This window comes from Stegastes partitus, unplaced genomic scaffold (genome assembly GCF_000690725.1).
Source record: "Stegastes partitus isolate 25-593 unplaced genomic scaffold, Stegastes_partitus-1.0.2 Scaffold559, whole genome shotgun sequence".
Lineage (NCBI taxonomy): Eukaryota > Metazoa > Chordata > Actinopteri > Pomacentridae > Stegastes > Stegastes partitus.
Window position 1 is genome coordinate 179,229 of NW_007578290.1, and position 20,422 is coordinate 199,650.

General features: G+C 46.7%; 1 protein-coding gene and 1 pseudogene across 1 annotated transcript in view; one reads left to right on the forward strand and one right to left on the reverse strand.

Annotated features, from left to right (window-relative positions):
- Positions 1–19,346, reverse strand: part of rnf31 (ring finger protein 31) — a 29,420-nt gene extending 10,074 nt beyond the window's left edge. The window contains exons 1-17 of the mRNA XM_008288453.1: positions 19,149–19,346; positions 17,754–17,900; positions 16,909–17,064; positions 15,444–15,500; positions 13,803–14,001; positions 11,929–12,085; positions 11,426–11,559; positions 10,829–11,001; positions 8,416–8,649; positions 8,143–8,328; positions 7,886–8,053; positions 7,606–7,791; positions 6,600–6,806; positions 6,333–6,506; positions 5,328–5,426; positions 3,950–4,039; positions 31–145 (exon numbers count right to left, since the gene is read on the reverse strand). Coding sequence (XP_008286675.1) covers positions 31–145; positions 3,950–4,039; positions 5,328–5,426; positions 6,333–6,506; positions 6,600–6,806; positions 7,606–7,791; positions 7,886–8,053; positions 8,143–8,328; positions 8,416–8,649; positions 10,829–11,001; positions 11,426–11,559; positions 11,929–12,085; positions 13,803–14,001; positions 15,444–15,500; positions 16,909–17,064; positions 17,754–17,900; positions 19,149–19,346 — 2,680 coding nt within the window. The remainder of the gene's footprint in view (positions 1–30; positions 146–3,949; positions 4,040–5,327; positions 5,427–6,332; positions 6,507–6,599; positions 6,807–7,605; positions 7,792–7,885; positions 8,054–8,142; positions 8,329–8,415; positions 8,650–10,828; positions 11,002–11,425; positions 11,560–11,928; positions 12,086–13,802; positions 14,002–15,443; positions 15,501–16,908; positions 17,065–17,753; positions 17,901–19,148) is intronic.
- LOC103362174 (ras-related protein Rab-35 pseudogene) lies at positions 902–1,508 on the forward strand (annotated as a pseudogene).
- Positions 19,347–20,422: the final 1,076 nt, after the last annotated feature.

Genomic DNA, 20,422 nt, shown 5'->3' on the forward strand with positions numbered 1-20,422 from the left:
GTGTGTGTGTGTGTGTGTGTGCACGCTCACTGATGCCGTTGTCTCTGAGGTATCCAGCCAGGCCCTGTCTCTGGTACTCCGGGTCGTTCTCCCTCTTCCAGGACTGGTACTGGTCACAGGACAGGCCTGCATGCTGAGACTCCCACTGCAGAGACATACACCTGCAGAGTTCACTGGAGACCTCCTGATGACAGCATGTGCTCATGGTGTGTCACCCTGACAGGCTGAACTGGTCCCATCATGTCACCCTAGACTAGATTTGATTCATTTATATCTATATGTACACATATATTATACATACGAAACCCAGAACGTTTGACCCGAGTCACACAGTTTAAAGGCAATGAGACCAGATACTGAGGAGATGGATGGAAAAGTCTGACTCTGAAGAATGTCATAGAACATTCTCTCTCTCATTATCCTGGTGTTTAGCTGATAGAGATAATGTTGGTGATCCTGACTGAGCTGAATCAGGAAACGTTTAGATTTAATGTCAGACGGTGACAAAGAAAAGGTTTGATGTCGTTTTATACGAGGTGTGTCAGGAGAGCGGCACTGTGAGGCAGGGTGCAGGAAACGATGGAGTCCCGACCGACCACACACTGAGCTCATGTCAGTGTTTGTTGCAGTTTGTATAATTAGTGAGGCAACTGTTGAGCCTTCTGGAAATATAATATTACAGGTAAAAGTGAACAAGTTACATCTGCTGAGTTTATGGGTCGCTGAGCAAAAACCTTGATGAAGCAGCGCGAGCATTAAAGAGTTTGCTTGTTTACATACACCTGTCAGGATTCTTTGGTTGTGTGGCTACACTCAAATACTGATGCACAGCACCGCCTGGTGGCTACTGAGGTACAGAGCAGCAGAGCGGTAGCAGCTACAGTGGACGATCCAGTGAGGAAAAGACTGCAATCATCTGTTTAAGCTGATGCTCATCGGCGACTCCGGTGTGGGGAAAAGCTGCCTCATGCGCCACTTTGTAGACAATTCCTTCTCTGACGACATCAGCACCACCATCGGTGTTGACTTTATGATCCGGACGGTGGACATTGATGGAGAACGAGTGAAGCTGCAGATTTGGGACCCAGCGACAAAGGAGAGGTACAGGAAGTTGCTCTCAGCTTTCTACAGAGACACCCACGGTGTCATCATTGTTTACGATGTGACAGATCCAGACTCTTTTGTAAATGTAAAGAGGTGGTTAAACAATATTATCCAGAACTGTGACAACGTCTGCAAGATTCTGGTGGGAAGCAAGAACGACGACCCTGCCAGGAAACGGGTGGACACCCAGGACGCTGTGCGTTTTGGGGAGTCGGTGGGCATTCGTGTCTTCGAGACCAGCGCCAAAGAGAACATAAATGTAGAAGAAATGTTCATGGCCTTCACCCGCATGCTTCTCCGGGGCAAGAAGCAGTTAGAACCGAGCCGAGAGGGAGAAGGACATGGTGAACATCAACGCCCATGAGAGACCGAGACCGCAGAAGAGAGGAAAGAGGTGGTGCTGAGGCGCCGCCCATCCACCGACCCAAAAACATGAACTGCATCCGGATCAGATCGGTGCCTTCGGACCAACTCTTCATTTACTGCGAAACCTAAACTGAGGGAGTTTCAGTCTGCAGCACTGAAGCCGAAGCAGCCGGGGGTTAAAGGACCATTCTGGGGTTTTTAACGTGTTTAAAGGTGTTTGTTCTGCTGGTAGTGGAAGATGGAGGGTGGATATCGATGTTTTCATCAACTCCTCACTGCACAAATGTGACGTGAATCTCTAGTCTTCATCTGCTTCGATTGTGGGGAAGTTTTGAGAGTTAAAATATGAATTCCACAAAATTTCGCAGCGTTCAAAGTCATATAAGGCGACAGAAACCTGAACAAAAACCGTCACTCTCAATTTATCCTGCTTCCTCTGTAAATCTGCAACCAGTCTGGTGATTTGGTGAGCAAGATATTGATTTTGTCTCAAGTTGGGGGTGTGTATTTTTAAATTAAATCTATCTCAGTATCGTATTAACTATGACTTCATTCAAAGGAATCAAACGAAGTATCGGCCTGTTCGCTTGTAGATGTTGCTGCTTCCTGCCCAAAGGCCAACCATCTCTAAAACATCTAACTTCAGCATCATTTTTGATTCCTAAGAAATCTGCTGGTTGCATTTGGGAATAACTGTGATTTCAGTGACCTCTCAGCTCTGCACTTTTTCCTTGTTATCTACTAAAAATTGTCCCTGTGGCTGTTCTTGTGCTAGACCTGAGTTATCTGCAGATTATTTTTGTGATTAATTATACAGAAAACTTGTTGAATTTCTCGCTGACGTCCTCAAATGAGTGTAACCCCAAATATTGCGTTTACAGTCACATGGGAACAAAGTGAATCCTGGAGCCTGCAGACGCTCACATGAAGGCATTGTTTCTAGAATCCTTTGGATTTTCTCTCGGCAACCTGACAGGTGAGATTTGTAATGATAGCAGGAGTGTGTAAACCCTCAACTGTGTCTGTCAGGCACAAATCTGCCTTTGAAAACTAAATAACCCACTGACTTCTGCAGACTCTGATTAGATCGACTGAAGCTTTTTTATTCCTGCGATGTATCAGGAACACATCTGATATCGAAGCATGGCAGCTTTAAATAATTTCAGTTCAGTGTCTGGAGGCAGAACAGCTGCAGATGTTTAAAAAAACCCTCATATTAAGGCTGCAGCTGTTGATTATTGTCTGGATTTATCTGTTATTTGGTGTTTAAAAGTCAGAAAATGTTGGAAAATATCCATCAATGTTTCTCAAAGCCAGAGAGTCCCAAAGATATTTAGTTTAGTGTCACAGAGGAGGAAAGAAACGATTAAATATTCACACTTTAGAAGCTGCAGCCACTGATTTAGAATGATTTCATCTACAAAAAACTTAAACTGATTGATTGTCAGAATAGTTGAGGATTCATGTAATGAAGCGATGAGTGGCTGCAGCTTCACACACAGGCTTTACTGTCGGAGCGTTTTCTCCCAAACCACATATTCATCAGAGGAAACAGAAGTATTTCAGAAAATGTGATGTTTGAGGGCTTTTGTAGAATATTTGGTTTGAGTTTTTCTTTCAGAAACACCATAAAAATGTACCAGTGGTCCGAAAAATTCTGTTTCATATTCTTCTTTTTTTAAGTTTTGCTTTCATGCTCTCCAGAATGAATGAATGAATGAAAACAGGATGAATACTTGACTTCTTTTGTGCAGCAGCGTTGGGAAAAATTAAGTTTTTCCTCTTTTCCGGCAGCCAGATTGCAGTTTCGACTTGACAGCTGCCTAATAATCAAACTAAAGAGAATTTACGTTCTTTGTATTTTGTTAAAATCTGATTAAATCGCTAAACTTGTGAAATCCTGAAAATCGAGCTCTTTCCTCTGCCGCTACAAAATAAAAGCATAAAACCTGACATGTGGGTTACAACACTGATGGTTCATATTTTACTGCATGTACCTTTAACTCCTGCTGTTTTCTGCTCATGTTGGTCTTAATCCCGAACACGCCTTTAACTCTGAAAGGGAACTGACGTCACTGAAAGCTAACAGGAGTGAAGAGTAAAGCAGAATTTACTGGAAGACTCAGAATCCACGAGCAGACTCAGCTTCTCGTTTAATAACTACATCTGTTCATATAAAGATAGGTTGATCGTCCTGTACACTGAAGTGAATGGACCTGTTCTAATTAATATGTCCACCCTACTGACATCCATGACAGCATAAATAATATATAAAATCTACATGACGTATATCTTTTAGTTTTTTACTTTAATCCTAAATTCTGTGCTGAAGATAAATCCTCTTCTTCCACGTCCCAACTTGCTAGAGGACTAAGCTGAGGGTTACCCTGTTAGTGGATCCCGACCACTGACAGAGGAAGAGAAGGACATAAATATAAATATATATAAATATAAATATAATAGAGAGCCTGGTACTCACGGGCTTTTTACACTGAGCACAGAAACTGTTGCGACACTGGAAGCAGGTGACTTTCAGCTGGTCTCCGTCGTAGATGAACCCATACGAGCACTGAGGAGACCAAAGGAGAAGAAACAGCAGGTGAGAGGAGACAGGAGAAACCTGAACACAATCATATCGATCAGGGATTATTGACTGGACACTGATTCATGTGGAGGTGTTTCCTATGAGTCCGAACACATTTAAACGTCACCACAGTCAGTCGGCCTCATTTCATTGTGATTCATATCCAGGGAACATGCAGCTGTTGATGTCTTCAGGAATGAAACATGATTCCTCATGTTCACGGAGCATCAGACCAGCTTTCTACATCTACTCCACTTTTTTTGTCGTCTCGGTCTACACACAGTGTTCCACAGTGACACAGCAGAAACGTTGTGTACATAAATATCTGAAGCCTTTGTTGTGAGAGCTGTGGTGCATCCTGCTGCTATCAGTGGTCCTTGAGATGAATCTACACCTGACTGAACCCACCTGTCTGTGATGATCAAAGGCTCTAGTCTGATGGACAAAAAGTGAGATTGTGGTTTCATTAGACCAAAGAACTTTTCTCTAGGTGACTTCAGGGTCTCCAACATGCCTTCTTAGATTTAATATGAAAAAATGTGTTTGTCTTTCACATTTTCCTATAAAGCTGGTGAAGATCACAGAGTCTGCTCTACTCTGTTCATACGACTGCTCCTCCATTCACTGCACCAACACCAGACCTGCTGATGACACCACGATAGCAGGACTGGTACCAGACAATAACCAGACAGCCTGCAGGAGCTTCATCAGCTGACAGAACGGTGTTCCCAGAACAACCTGGACCGAAACACAAACCAACCAAGTCCAAGTTTGAGGGAGTCCACATCTCTGCTGACCTCACCTGGACCACTACCATCACCCAGCAGGTGGGAAAGGCACAGCAAAGACCTCAGCCTTCGTAAGGAAGCTGAAGCAGGCTGGCCTCCCTCAGCACCTGCTGATTAACTTCTAGCAGTCGACCACAGAAAGCCTCCTGCTGCACGATGTGGTCCAGCAGCTGTACAGCAGAGGACAGAACGGACCTGCTGAGTGTGTGATCAGGACCTCGTTAGACCTCCTCAGAGACATGAGTACTGATGCACAGGCCAGCCAGCTGCCTCACAGAGGACCCACTCTACCTGGACGTCACCTGCTCCCCTCATTCTGACATCAAACTGGTTTTCTTTGTAAAGTCTTGTCAGAAAAGCCAGATTAAACTGACTATGATTCAGTGTTGGCTCTAGTCTGGCACACTGAACAACGTCCCGATAAAAGAGTCCTTTTACATCAACTAACTTGTTTGCATCATTTTTGCTGACACACATCTACTCACATGGCAGCACCAGAGGAACTTGGGGTCCTTGATCAGAGCCTGCTCCGTCAGCTTCTTGTGGAACAGCTCGTAGACTTCTGGCTCCAGACACTCTCGCAGCTGCAACACATCAAAAATGTTCAGAGGTGAAGATACGTGTTTGGTGCCCACGTGTTCCACGATTTTGGTCACATACAAAACAACGAGTAGAGTTACGGTAACGTTTAGAGACAGATCATGTGTTTGTCACTCAGCAGACGCTTTTACATGTGAGAGCAGATACAGCACCAGCAAGGATCATGTGGTGCTCCCACAGACTGGTTATGTGGCCAGAAGGGACACATGTAGAAACCTATTCTGCTGAAGAAACTCATCATCTGAACTGGTTCTGTGTTCAGAAACCTGTCCAAAGAATCACAGTTGGCATCTTCAGCTTCACCACCATGGGCAGGACCAGAGCTCTATCATAGATGTCAGAGACAACACTGTAGAGCTCCACAAGGCTGGAAAGGGCTCAAGACCATCAGCAAGCACCTTGGTGAGAAGGTGACAACTGCCGGAGCAATCACCCACAAATCAAAGTCAGACACAACAGCTTCAGGTGCCCTCCGTCTGGAGGAGCTCCACAAGCTCACCTCGGGCAGCGTCTCTCGTCATCAGAAAGGTCGAGGACAGTCCCAGAACTACACAGGAGATACTAGTTCAGGATCTCAAGGCCGCTGACCAGTTAACAAACAGCTCTGACAACTGCTGGCAATCTGTCTGCAGCGTTTAAGAGAGCTCTATAAGAAGGTGGTCTGCTGGAGTGGAAAACGCTCTACAAAGGAGGAATACCTGAATTCAGGTCTCAGAAGATGGTGGTAAAAACATGCTTGCTTTAGTTCAGACTCTCTATTAAACAGCTGACAACAGTCGTCCCACTTTCTGAGGTGACCAGGCACCCACACTGGTCCGTCTGTGATCCTGCACTGTTGGACTGTGAGTTAGATGGCTGCTGCCTCTCTCCATGGTTCATCTCCTCCCTACCTGGATGTCCAGGGTAGAGAAGTAGCTGTTGAGGTGTTCAGGGTCGTTGATGTCGGGCTCCCAGCAGACCGGACACACCATGTCTCTGATGTGTTTGTCCCTGACAGCGATGGTGAAGTGCTGCTGGAAGCAGCCACAGCACACGGAGCACTGGCACGACGTCAGGGACTGCATCTGAGAACCGAGGGAGGGTGAAAGACAGCACAGTATTACTCATAGGTCATACCTCAGCGGTGCAGAACTCACAAACATTCACTGTCCATGTACCTTGCTGTGGGGGAAGATAGAGAGGCAGATGGGACACTCTTTAGCCAGCACTCTCTTGATAAACTCCCTGTCGTGGGACTCCTGTACAGCCTGCACTACGTCCTCCAGCGAGTAGGGGGCGCTGTGCTCCAGAAGCAGGGACAGAGCCAGCTCACAGCGCCCCCAGCTGGGAAGGTCATACACTGCCAGGAGCCGCCGACATATGCGCTGAAAGAGAAGAACAAGATCATGTAGAGGACGGACTTCAGGCTCGACTAGATCCTCCTGAACGCGTTAACAAAGCTTCACATAGACATCAGACAGGAAACATCAGTGGCAGGAGGGGTGTCGGAGAATCACACAGAAGCACAGATGAACCCAAATCACTGCTGCAGTAAGAGCGCTTGATGTCACAGAGCTGACCTTCTCTGCATGGACCAGGCCACCGCTCTGCTGTGGTACAGCGCTACTGAGAGGTCTGAGGGACTATTAAGGAACATTTCCCTCCTTTTGTTAACATAAAGATGCATGCTTGTAATTTAGGAGCTGCATATACTGTCACGTGGGGGAGAATAACAGAGCTAAAACTTGTGGGCCTTGGAGTCCCAGACTGAGTGTGCTGGCTGACCACCCTGACGTAGAGCTAGCAGACCAGGAGCCTGGTACAACGCCTCGGCCTTGCCTCTGCTTCCAGAGTGGCTTGATATTAGGAATGCAACAGCTGAAATCTCCTTCCACAAGAAGTCTGTTTGGTAGCTCTTGATGCACTGACACCAGCCTCAGTCCACTCCTCCCAGCCTCCTAAACTGACTTGTCCTGACAAGGCTGTGTCACCCTTGTTGCCTTTGCACCATCAGCTATCACACTTTTCCCTTCCGATCAACTTTCCTTTAACATGCTTCCATACAGCACCCTGCCAAGAGCCCTCCCTTCAGCAGTGATCTGTGTTCGACCGTAGCGAGGAAGGTGTCACTGATCGTCTTCAGTCAGCTGTTTTCACATGGCTACGTCCAGTGTGTGCTTTCACCTGTTTGTCAGGGTGATTGATGTCTACAGGAGGCTCAGGCGTGTCGCTCCAAATGCATTTGTGGAAAGGTTCCAGCAGGGGTCGCTGCAGCAGGGCCAGGGCCCCTCTCACCTCACCACCGCTCTGCCTCAAGACCTCGTGACACTGAGCTTCATCACTGAAGCCGAGCGTGCACAATTCCTTTACCTGAGAGGGCAGGTTACAAAGACAACATCTCAAGTCAAAAGGCAGACTGACGGAATATTTCTGCACAGCTCTGAACATGGAGCCCTGTTGTCACCTTGGTGAGTCTGTCTCTCAGAGCCTGTCTGGCAGCTCGCTCAGTGTCGCCTCCTGCTATGAGCCAGGCCTGCTTGGCCTCTGCTCTGGACAGCTGGACCACGCTCTCTGTTTCTGTCAGCTCTAACTCCTTCCCGGCATCTTCAGCGGGACTTTCACGTGACTTGGTCTGTGTTAAGCACAGAAAACACTCTTCACAGTGACAGTCAAAGGAACATACGTGTACAGGTCTGATCTGTGCTGAGGGAAGCCACTGACTGTGTGCTCTGGTGCAGTCTTGTCAGAAACAGGCTGAACCGAGGATGTGGCCACCAGCATCCTGATCTGGTCTAACAGCAGAGGAAGCTCTGTCTTCAGCCACTTGCAGGGCAGGTTGCTGCGGTCCCCAGCAACCCTCATGCTGGTGTACACCTCCTCTGGACTCACTCCTTTCTTCTCCCCATCCTGACACAGAGAAAAAAGATAGATTTACATATAGACACTGCTTCAGTCTCGATCTGGGGGTGATGACAGGTGATGAAGGTGACTTGCTCTGATTAGCTGAATTAGCTTTAGCCCTTCCTCTTTCATCAGCTTCTGCCTCCAGGAGTCCAGGTCTGCAGGGGCAACCTCTTTGGGTTTAATTGACAGGGCAGGGACCCGTCTGACAGGAGAGGGAGGGCGGAGCTTCACAGGCAGCGGCGCCGGCTCTGGACGGGCCAGGTCACACATCTCACACACTGTAGCCGGAGAGTAGTTCAGATAGGTGCAGAACTGGCACACCCACTGGAGCACAGAGACACAGAGACACAGAGAGGAGGAGGAGAGAGTCAGAGCAGGTTTCCCTCGCTGTAGTCTCTCCTCCGGGGTCATGATGCTCTTTAAGACATCCACCCAGATGCACTTCTCCTATATGCTGGATGACAGCATCCACAGGACTGGTCCTGGACAAACATGCATTCAAAGGTTTGTCTGACCCTAACATCTCCGAAAGCTAAACTTGAGCCTGCATGCTCATCATGTGTTTCACAGACAGCCTTGAAGCGGAGACAATAAAAGATTTGGCTACATCAGCCCTGATCTACTGAAGCCTCCCTGTAAAGACGGGGAAACTAAGGCTCATGTATTGATTATCCTCAATAGTATGAATACAAATCTATCAATAAACATGCAAACTTCATATACAACATGTACAACAAAACCACATAAATGAGCCACAACATTCAAAGCACAGCCCCATAGTGTGCAGGTTGACATGGGTTGTGTCTGTGTGCATGTCTGCATCATGACTCCACACAGAAAAGAACCATACGAGGAGAGAAGAAATCTGACTGTGTGGGTTCAGTATATGGAAAAAGGAAACAGGAAGCTTTATGACCAACAAGGAATACATAGAACAGCTGCAGCAGTAATCAGGAGGTACAGAAACCAGCCTGCAAGGAGGTCACCACATGTTGGACCGTCTCATGTTTCTCTGATTCTCTTGTGTTCATACGTGTTAGTAACTAAAATGTGTAAAAGATTTTGGTCACAGGTGTTTTAAATTCTTAACAATAAGTTTAGTTATGTTGACTTTTGCGTTATTGTCTCATCGATCTGAGGAGCAACGTTTGAAGCGCCATAACTTAAGAAACAGCGTAACTACAGTCCAGAAACGCTGCGACTCGTTGGTGTGTACGGACGGTCTCCAACGGTACCGCCCTGCTTTGACAGAACTACACAAGCCAGTTATATGCAGAAGGTAAACAAATGTCAGTATTTATGTTGACTCCAATGTTCCATCCATCCTTCATTGCGCTTTACGCCGCCACCGGGACACTTTGCAAAAGAAACAATACATCATCCATCCATCCATCATCTCTACACCTTCATCCTCACTAGGGTCATGGGGGGGCGGAGTCTATCCCAGCTGACTCAGGGTGAAGGCAGGTTCACCTGGACAGGTAACCAGTCTATCACAGGGCTACACTTAGAGACAGACAACTGGAAATTAATTAGTTAATTTAATTAATCAACAATTGAATTTCCCTTCTGGGATAAATAAAGTATTTTTTATTCATTTCATTTCAACCAAGCACACTCACATTCACACCTACGAACAATTTAGAATCACCAATTAACCTCAGCATGTTTCTGGACTGTGGGAAGAAGCCGGAGAACCCAGAGAGAACCCACGCTGCACGGGGAGAACATGGAGACTCCACGCAGAAAGATCCCGGGTGTCCTCACCGGGACGGCAACCGGCGACCTTCTAGCTGTGAGGCCACAGTGCTAACCACCGATCCACTTGCAGCACTCCAATGTTCCATGAACCATAAAACCTTTCTGCTCTGGGCACCACTACAGCTCACCGTTGAGCAGCGACCCATAAACAGGACTGAAGCTCCCCGATGCAGCGGTCGTGGGTTCGACTCCTGCTCACGACCCTCTGCTGCAGGTCTCTCCCCGTTCTTCTCCCCTTTCCTGTCTATCTACTGATCTGAATAAAGGCAGAAGCCCAAAAATATATTAAAAAAAATAAAAATGGTTTTTCACCCTAGGAGGCTGAACTGTTTTCCTCTGATTGGCATCTTATCTTTGTTTACCTCAGTGTCGCTGCCTCAGCTTCTGAACAAGGATGCAGCTTTCTGTGGCACTCCTTCCTTTCTGTGCCACTTCTTCCTTTCTGTGCCACTCCTTCCTTTCTGTGCCTTCAGCCTCTGCTGCCGAGGTGAACTGATCGTTAGCATCATGTGGTAGACTGGCTGGTGTCATAGCTAGAGGCTGGCTGCTAGCAGCACTCTGCGACTGTGTTCGCTATTCTGGGGGAGCTGCATGTAAGGGCATGGCTCTGACACACTGCTGTAGGCATCGCATCAGCTGGGGCTAACTTCCTGCCTCACTGCTGAGAGGAAGACTCTCCTACCTGAAATACTGACATGATGGCATCAGAACAAACGATCTCCAAACACACAGAGATGCTGACCTGGCTGTCGGGGTCACCGGGCATCCCCAGTACTGGTGCTGGTGGTCTCGGGGGGGTGACTGGTGGGTGTGAAGAGGTCACTGGAGGGCGTGTGGCCAAACGAGGTCTTTCACACACTTCGCATAGAACACTGCTGGCTGCGTTGACCATGGTGCAGCTTTTGCACTGCCACTCTGAGACACACACACACACACACACACACACACACACACACACACATGTGTCAGTCATTCATTTACCTGAAGCTCAGTGCAGGTGTTTCACAGAGTAAAGGCCTAAAATCAGAATTATTCAAAACTATCCTGATGGCTGAACCCTAAAATAGGAAACACCATAAAAACACATTACGCTTGATAAACAAGTATTTCTCGTTTCAGGGATCATGAGATGCTGAATAAATCAATACATGCATTTGAAGTGACAGAGTTTAGTGATGATGTGACAGCAGGAGCTGTGACTGAAGCAGACGTCAGGTTTAATGATTGTCTTGTTTCTATGTTAAGGAGGAAACCAAACATGGAGTTTGAACATGTAGCTCATTACTGGGATGACTGGGATGACTGGAGCTGTGGGAAGCACCAAAACAACAACACAGACCAGAGATGGTGGCAGGCTGACAGTCATTCGCCTTAAAGCTGGCGGGTTCTAGTCGAGGATGCTCACAGTCCTCACACAGCACAAACTGGACCGAGTTGACTTTAGTGCAGTAGAGGCAGCACCACGTGGAAGACCTGGAACAGAGGAAGAGGGACGTTATACTGTTCACACTGGTCCTGTTACCACCCTCATGCTTAAACTGTCACTATACTTGACTGGGTTTTAACTTTAATTGTTTATTCTTATTTGTTTTAACGGTAAAGTCCTTCGTAAGTGTGTCTTTTGAAAGCTGCTGTCCAAATGAAGTCATGATCATTATTATATTATTATCGTGTCTCAGAGAGCCTCCTCGCTCCTGGATCCTGGATCCTTGTGACTCTGAGCATGAAAGGCAACCCTGGACTGAATGATCTGTTGTCTGACGTAGACGGACAGACAGTCAGCGGTGGACTGATGGGGTCTAAGTGTGACTGGTTTCTGTAGGCAGAACTCCTGCTCCTGACCTGTGACTGCTCCTGTTCCTGGATGTGACCGCGGTGCGCCGGTGGTTGGCCCTCTCAGGGTAGGAGTGGTACAGCCGGTCACACTCTGAGCAGAGGCCCTGGACGCAGGTGAGGCAGTGGGTGGAGATACGGAATATTCCACAGATAGTGCAGTTCTCTGGAGAAACCACAGCAGGGTCATCACATTCCTTTGCCAGGCTGGTTTCCACTAATTCATATGCCTCAGTATCACATACTGTGGGTATGAGCTGCAGAGCTACGACACACTGAGCAAAGACAACACACACAGTGCCTGGAACAAGCATGAGCCTCACTGGAAACTCCCTTTTGTTGCTTTTCAACATTTTAGCAGTTATCAGTTACTTCAGCCTGTAAACGGTAAACCCCGTGATGCCCAAGCATTCACCCGTTATGGATCTTTACTCTTCTTCGTCAGGCTGCTTTGGGAGCAAATGGTCCCGCTAAAGTCCAGCCACACAGTCTCAGTGGGACTGAGGTCTGATCTCTGACTTTTCCCTCCAAAACATTCACTGTGTCGTCTTTAAAGCATTTCTGTTTCGCTTCAGACGGATACTTCCGGTTTTTGTCCTTCTGGAAAACAAACTTCCAGCGTGGCAGTCCACTGACGTCTGCATCAGGTGAGATTCACGTTTACATTCTACCTTCACCAGCCTTTTATATCTCATTAAACGACTGATTTCACTTTCTTACATGTCTTCCTGTAGAGATTCACCATGAACTGTGTTCAGCATCAGACGTTCTCCTACTTGACTGGTGAAGAACAGACAACACTGGTTGTTAGCTAATCTCAGCCGTTACAGCTGGTACTTGCTTCAGAGGAGTCATAGGAGTCTGGTAGCCTCCATCACTAGTCTCCTACTAGTACCTCCTTCAGAGGAGTCCCTGGTGTCTCAGTGGCCTCCCTCCCTAGTCTCCTTCTAGTACCTCCTTCAGAGGATCAGCTGGTGTCTTGGTGGCCTCCCTCACTAGTCTTTCATGCACAGCCCTTTAGTTTTGGGGACAACCTTTTGGAGACATAGTCCTTCTGTCATGAACTCACTAACAGAATGGGTGGACACAAATGCTTGACTCAGCAGGTTCAGGCAAAAGACAGGTTTAATGGCAGTCAGGGTTCGGTACACAGGAAATCAGTCCAACAGGCAGAAGTATCCAAGAATCGGCAAGCAGAGGCAAGGTCCAAAAAGCAGAAACAAGGTCGAGATCAAACAAGCAAAGGTATCCAAAATCGGCAGACAAGAGGCAAGGTCAAAAACCAGAAACAAGGTCGAGATCAAACAGACTGTGACTTAACTTGGATAACGCTGGTACGAGGACTGTGAAGTGCAACGAACTGGCGACGAGACAGTGAGACACACAGGGTAAAATACACGAGGTAATGAGGGTAGATGGGAAACAGGTGCGGGGAGGTAATCAGGGAACAGGTGAGACAAGACAGGTACAGGAAGTAAAACCTAGAACCGAACACCCAGTGAAGTGATTTCAAAATAAAACAGGAAAGACGAGACATAATGTGCAGACATGAACAGAAACTTGACAGACATGACACCTTCTGTTTCTTAATGATGCATTTGGCTGCACTTAGATGGATGTTCGACGACCCGTCCCCTGACTTTTTACATTTCCATACCCAATGTGATGTCTATCCATATTTAACTGCATAAATATTAACATATCTTAACATTTCTATGTGACGCCCAATTGAAACAAGAGCGTGTGTGTTAAGCTGGGTAAGATTTTCACAATGTTGTCAAGTATTCACGACAAAGAAAAGCTTCTTGTTCGTCTTCTTCTTCTAACATGTACAAACACATGCCTGTGAAGTAGTGCAGAACAACGGTGACGTCTCTCCTCACCTGGATGCTTAGCTGATGAGGTGGAAAAGACCTGGATGGACCTCAGACCTTGGGGGTTGGTGGTGAGGGAATGGCCATGCCTGCTCTCCCTGATGGAGCGATGGTGCAGGGGGAGGGCTAAAGACTTGGTCTGGCTGTCTGAGTGACCTGGATTGGAGGGGCTGGTGTAGACCACAGCATCCGTGTTTAGACCCACGTCCTAAGAGAAGAGACGAGTGGCACTGTAGGGTATCATGAGATCCACAATAAGAGATGGTTCACTCAGCTGGATCATTACCAGCATTATCAGACCAGTTGGTTCATCAGGAAGAGCTTTCCTTCATCAGGCCACAGTGCGACCACAACAACAAGAGGATGATGACAGGTGTGCTGTATCTGTGGCAATAACACTGCTCTGACATTTCATTCATGTTTAAAAACAGAACCACAAACAAAGGAGTTCAACAACTTGGGTTCTAAAATGAATTAAATAATTTAAATTCTGCGCTGGCCGAAAAAGCACAAAAACTTTTTTCCACTGTAATCGAGGACATCCAACACATCCCAGTAACTGTCATCCACGTTCTTCTATCATCCAGAGGACTGAAACTCTTTCTAGTGCTCTCTCTTTGGTTCTTGATAACTGGGGTGGGTGTTTGCTGTTTGGTGTGCTGGACTGCCGTCAGGTGAGCCAGGTTTTTGGGTGACCGACTCCCTCCGCTTTTGACCAGATTTCCTTCAACGTAGACTGAAGTACTTCATGGCTTATGCCGCCCCCGCCTGGTCCTATCGTGGACGCACTCTGACATCATCGTAGCGTGCCTCGTCATTAGGATTATTAGAAAAGACTTTTTTGGCTCGTCAGACAATTCAAGCCATGTGTGTAGCTGTGCATGTATCACATCATGAAACCCTTTGTTTCCCGTGTGTTTAATCGGCAGCGTTTGGAGAAGAGAAGGGCCAGATGTACCTGACTCATCCATGCTGGGTTTATTCTTCACTGCGTCCCTGTTCTTGCTGTGTCCTGCTCTCCTGGAACACTTAACGGTATGAGTCCCCATCAGTGCTCACAGTGGGCTGCCATCCATTATTGTCTAACTGGCCCAAAAGTTTTCCACATTTCCACAAGCTAGCAAAAGTGACTTTAAGCCACTCCATCGAACAAAAACAGCTTCACTGCATCATGGGTGTTTTGTCTACATCAGAACCTTTCCCTACACACACATCTGTTAAAGATCACCTTAAAGATCCTGCTTAAAAAAACATTTTAAATATATTTGGGTCAGAACCACTATTTGTATGATAAGAACTGAAGCCATTTTCCCCAGTAAACCAATAAAAGTCCTGCCAGTAACACATTTCCCGGCAGGGCGTCAGCAGGGAGCTGCACCGTCCATCCAAACTGTTCAGTGAACGTTCTATGAGCCAAAACTGTGTAAAGCTGAGGACGTCTTCTTGGCAGCTATCACCTGTGAGCAGTTTCCACTGGAATCAAAGTGTATGAAGGTCTCTGAACACAGCCCTAATACTGGTCCACATACTGGGAGAGACCAGAAGTAGACAGTCAACACTGATTCATGCCAAACTGCCGTCTGCTGCTTTCTTCTAACATGAAGATGAAGGGACCAGGTTACAGATATGAGCCTGTATGACAGACTGTACCTTATGTCTCAGCGTAGGAATGATTCTCTCGTAGAACTCAGGGTGCGGATGAGCCTCCTGGGACGAAACCACACAGTCAGGCAACAGGCACAGTATACAGTATACAGACACTAATACCAGCACAGTGGAGCAGCTTAAAACCATATAATCACAATAAAAGCTTATAAAGAGTTTCCTACGGTATACAATGATGGTGCCACTTGGCAGCAGTGTAAAAACATGTCGGCTTCTCTTCTACATACATCTGGTTCAAACCAACCTTTGAACCATCAACATCCAACTGATGCATCGTGTCCCAGTGGCCGGCTGTAGGCTTGCTCAAAGACTGCATATAAATGTGTGTCTGGAGCCTTGACATGGCTTGATCTCCCAGACTGCTGCTACAGGAACTGACACCACTCCTACATGAGTGTAGAGGAAACACTGACAAGGTTTAAAGACTTTTCTATTGAGACAGAAAATGGATCTGGAGAAACTGAGGCTGTCAGCGCTGACAAATGTCTACCATGTGACTATGATGTTGTGTTTTTTCTGATGTCTCTGGTGCCTGCTATGTACGCTATCATCTGGTCCAGAGCATCTCTACCTGGTGTTTCATGTTCATCTGTGCATAGTCCCTGTCAAATAAACCAGTAATGTTGTGACTGATCTGTGCAATGACTGAAGCCCCTCTGTTGGCTCTGCAGCTGGTTTTGATCATCTGCACAAATGTAAATATCAGCATATCAGCACCCTCAGTATTCCTGTAAATAATACGACAGCTTCATGGTTCTTATTTAAATTTAACTTTAACTCTTCACTACACGTTTTGCTTCTGCGTTGCACTATTACAGTTATTTTTATTTGTTGTTACTTTTATTTTTTTGCTCTTTTTATATGTCTATCTTGTACATTGCACCTTACTCTATATTTATTGTTGCACCGACCCACCAGAACAGATTCCTCGTATTGTGTAAACTACACCTGGCAATAAATCTGATTCTGGTTCTGATTCTGCAGCAAACTGGGCAAAGTGTGTCAGAGGAGGAGCTCTGCTGAGTGATGATGTGCCAGAGCAGCATTTTCTACAGACCGCTCATCGTGCACATAAGAAATAATAACCGTCTTTTTATTTAAAAAGAGTTGTAAACCAATAAAATTACATTTTATTGCTCGATGTGTATTTACTTTGTCTTCTGTCTCAGCATCGAGTCGCTTTTCAAAGAAGCTCTCCAGCGACTTAGTTAATTAATGTGAGCAGCGGTTCGACTGACGCTTCAACGAACGCTCTGGCATGAAAACTGAAGTGAGGGAAACGAGCACAGATAGAAGTGACGGAAAGATGGTTTTTCGAAATAAAACACCCTGAGACGTTTTATTCGTTGTGTGCGGCCCGCAGCCTGGTCCCGGCCCGGTAGTTGGGGACTGCTGTGCTCGAGGGCTCGTTAAACTAGCAAATGTAGAAACTACACACACACACACACACCTTGATAAGCATTTCTAGTTCCATCCTCAGGCTCATCACTTCTAGCGTTACTGCAGCAACTCTCCCCACATCAGGATCGTTGACATCATCAGGGAAGCTGAGCCCATCTGGCTGCTGATTGGAGTAACCATAGAGATACAGCACTGCTCGTCCTCCCTGGATCATAAAGTACAGGCAGGATGGCATATAAACTACACATATATATACACATATAGACCAAATAAATATACAGCTGAAACCAGACTTTACATCCACTCTATAGAAAAACATCAAACCTTTCTTTCTCACCATCTGACCCTAAATCAGACGAAACGTTTCCTGTTTCAGCTCAGTCAGGATAACCAACATTGTTTCTGTTTGCTAAACACCAGAATAATGATAATGTTTTGTCTGTGTCCTGTTTTTTTTTTTTCCGGATGTATTCCCTTTATTGTATTTTCTGCTCTGTGCTGCCTCTTGGCCAGGTCGTTATTGTAAATGAGAATCTGTTCTCAATTAACCCACCTGGTTAAATAAAGGAAAAATAAATAAAATAAATAAAATGTTTTAGAGATTTTTTTTCTGACTTTCTTCAACCTCAGAAGTCTACATCCACTAAGATCCTTCAAACTATTTGGGAAAGTCCAGATGATGATGTCACGGCTTTGGAAGCTTCTGATAGGTTAACTGACAACATGTGAGTTACCTGGAGGCACAACTGTGGATGTATCTTAAGGCACACCTCAAACACACTGCTTCCTTTAGTGACAACATGGAACATCTAAAGAAACCAGCCATGATACCAGGAGGAGAACTGTGGACTTCCACCAGTCTGGTTCATCCTTCAGCACAACGTATGTTGTTACCTGGATAGCATCGACGGTGGCCCTGAACACTGGGTTGTTGTGCTTCACGGTCCTCCAGTATTTTGGTCTGTTGGGATTCGTCAGGTTGCAGCCATACTTTTCTAGTATGTTTAACGCTGTAGACAAGCGCTGAAGAGATGCGAGGGTCTGCAGAGGAAGCAGGGAGGTTAAATCATCTTCAGTGTCAAGTTTATGCAATAAGTCACAGCCAGGCACAAAGCAGGAGAGCAGGCTTATTATAAAACTGAACCAATTCAAGATGAAAACTCCACTTCCATCTACCCACCATCCACTCCATCCTGTCATCCCATCCTCAGCAGATACATACATGCTCTAAAAGTCAAACTGTTCCCTCAAACGTGATGATCTATGAAATGTTTCATATACAGTATGTGTTAAACGTACTCTAACAATCAGGCTCATCTTCGGTTAATTTAAAGAGCTTCTGATTCTGGAGAAGTTAAAGAGTCTCCATCATCTCTGGAAAGTATTTCAACCTCTTGTGTTTTTTCAAGCTGAGCCAAAGCTGATAGCAGCAGGCTGAGGCAGTTTAGATCATGTCATGTGTCCTCATTTGTCTTGGAGTGCAGTCTGAAGTGATGTGACTCGTTCTGAATGGTGTGAGGATGTCAGCTTCACAACTAACCAAACAGACGTACACGATAAGGAAATGGCTCCACTGTTATTTACATCAATGCCAACCAGCGGAGAGCAGCTCCTCTGATCTTCCCACACAGGTGGATCCTCTGGTTGGTAGGACTGCAGCTTTACTGCAGTCATCAATTGATGCTGTTGGCCCATTGTGAAAGAACCCTATAAACTATCATCAGCCCTTGTGTTAAGGGTATTTGGTCTTATGGATGTTGGGGCTTGGTCCCCAGTCTCGTAAAGTGAGGAGGATGATGATGGTATCGCCCCTCGGACACATCGTCCTGGCTGCTTCCTGCCATAGCATCTTTGTTGTACCTCATTAATCTCTCGCTATGATGGTGGTTTGCGTTTACCGACACTAGAATACTGAGCTAGAAGTTGTTTCTTAGTTAGCTTAGGTGTTGGGTTGCAAAGCTTCCATAGGCCCCACCTTCTCTGTAACCCTAACCCCCATCACTGGCGTTTCTTATATCGTAGTAACAGTCACATGTTCTCTGGCCTAGCCTTAGTCCATGCTAATGTATTGTTCCAGTAGCCAACATCTCATCAGGCTTCCCTGGTTACCCAACACGCCATGGACTTGCCACGCCCCTAAATGGGATTCAAACCTACTGAGAAGAAGGTAGGCAAGGTAGATGATATAGATAGCTAGATTGACCAGTCGATCAGTCGATGCCTTGCCCCTACACATGTCACACCACTCACCGTTCTAGGAGGGTATATCATACGTCTCCGTACTCTCACCTCTTTCCTGTTGTTGCCGAAGCTGTTCTCTATGACCATGGTCTCTGCAGCAATGTGGCGGTATTTGGAGCACGGTGGTAAGGGCAGGTTAGCCAAAGCCATCACCCCAGTGCGCACCTCCACCACCCTGCCCCCAGAGTACAGGCACACCTCAGCTCGACTCCGTGCATCCTGCAGCTGCTCCGACAGGGACGGCATGCTCCACACAGACTGTCAGTACATGCACAGCGACATGGGGAAAGCAAACGTTACAGCCATGCATTTATTTTCAGTCCTGATAAGAGCTCTCATCCAAACCCTGCCATGACCCCCCAGCCTCAGCCCTCATCTCCCTCCTCTGCTTCTCTTCCTCTCTTCTCCCTCCTCTCTCTCCTCCTTGCTGGCCCTCTCAGTCCATCCAGCCCTGCTCTACCTGCCCGATGACAGGTGTTAGAGACAGCTGTGGTAATCCGCTCACCTGCTCGCAGTCATCTCACTGCCAATAAAACCCAGTTCATTGCACCACTCGCTGCCAGACCAGAAACTCTGAAACCCTGTTTTCCTGCCGGTCCCCAAGCTGCCTCCTGCCTGCCTTCTCTGAGTTACCACCACTGGACCTGGCACCAGCCCTCACCAGACCCTGGATTCCCCGAGCCTGTCTCCCCCTTCAGTTTAGGGCTAACATCTCTTACCTTCCCCTCCCTCTGAATATATCACTGAACATCAGCCTGGGACTGCCGATGACTGCCAGACAAGCTGAAGAACATTCAAAAAAATAAAAAATCAAAGCAATAAACCATGTTACCCTGCAGTCTGTCAGCTCCAGCTGTTCACACTGATCCTCTAATAGTGCTGAAGTTCACTTATCAGAGATTTAAACTCTCTCTCTGATGTAATTTGCTACATGTCTGTGTGTCATATAAATGTTGTAAATGTCTTTATTTATTGACTAGTAACTGCTAAATGGCAGTTCTGTCCATATTCACAGATTGAAATAGTCTGCGTCGAACTCCCGAGAACCTCATGAAGGTTCAGTGTCTGAGGTGGCATCAGGCTGCTGCTGCTGCTGTCATGAGCAGGAAGCCTTCAGCACCCATCAGTCAGCTGCACCACCCATCAATCATCTGCACCCATCAGTCATCTGCACCCATCAGTCAGCTACACCCATCAGTCAGCTGCACCACCCATCAGTCAACTGCACCCATCAGTCATCTGCATCACCCATCAGTCATCAGCACCACCCATCAGTCATCAGCACCATTAGTCAGATGCAGCCGCTCAGAGACTCGGGGTGT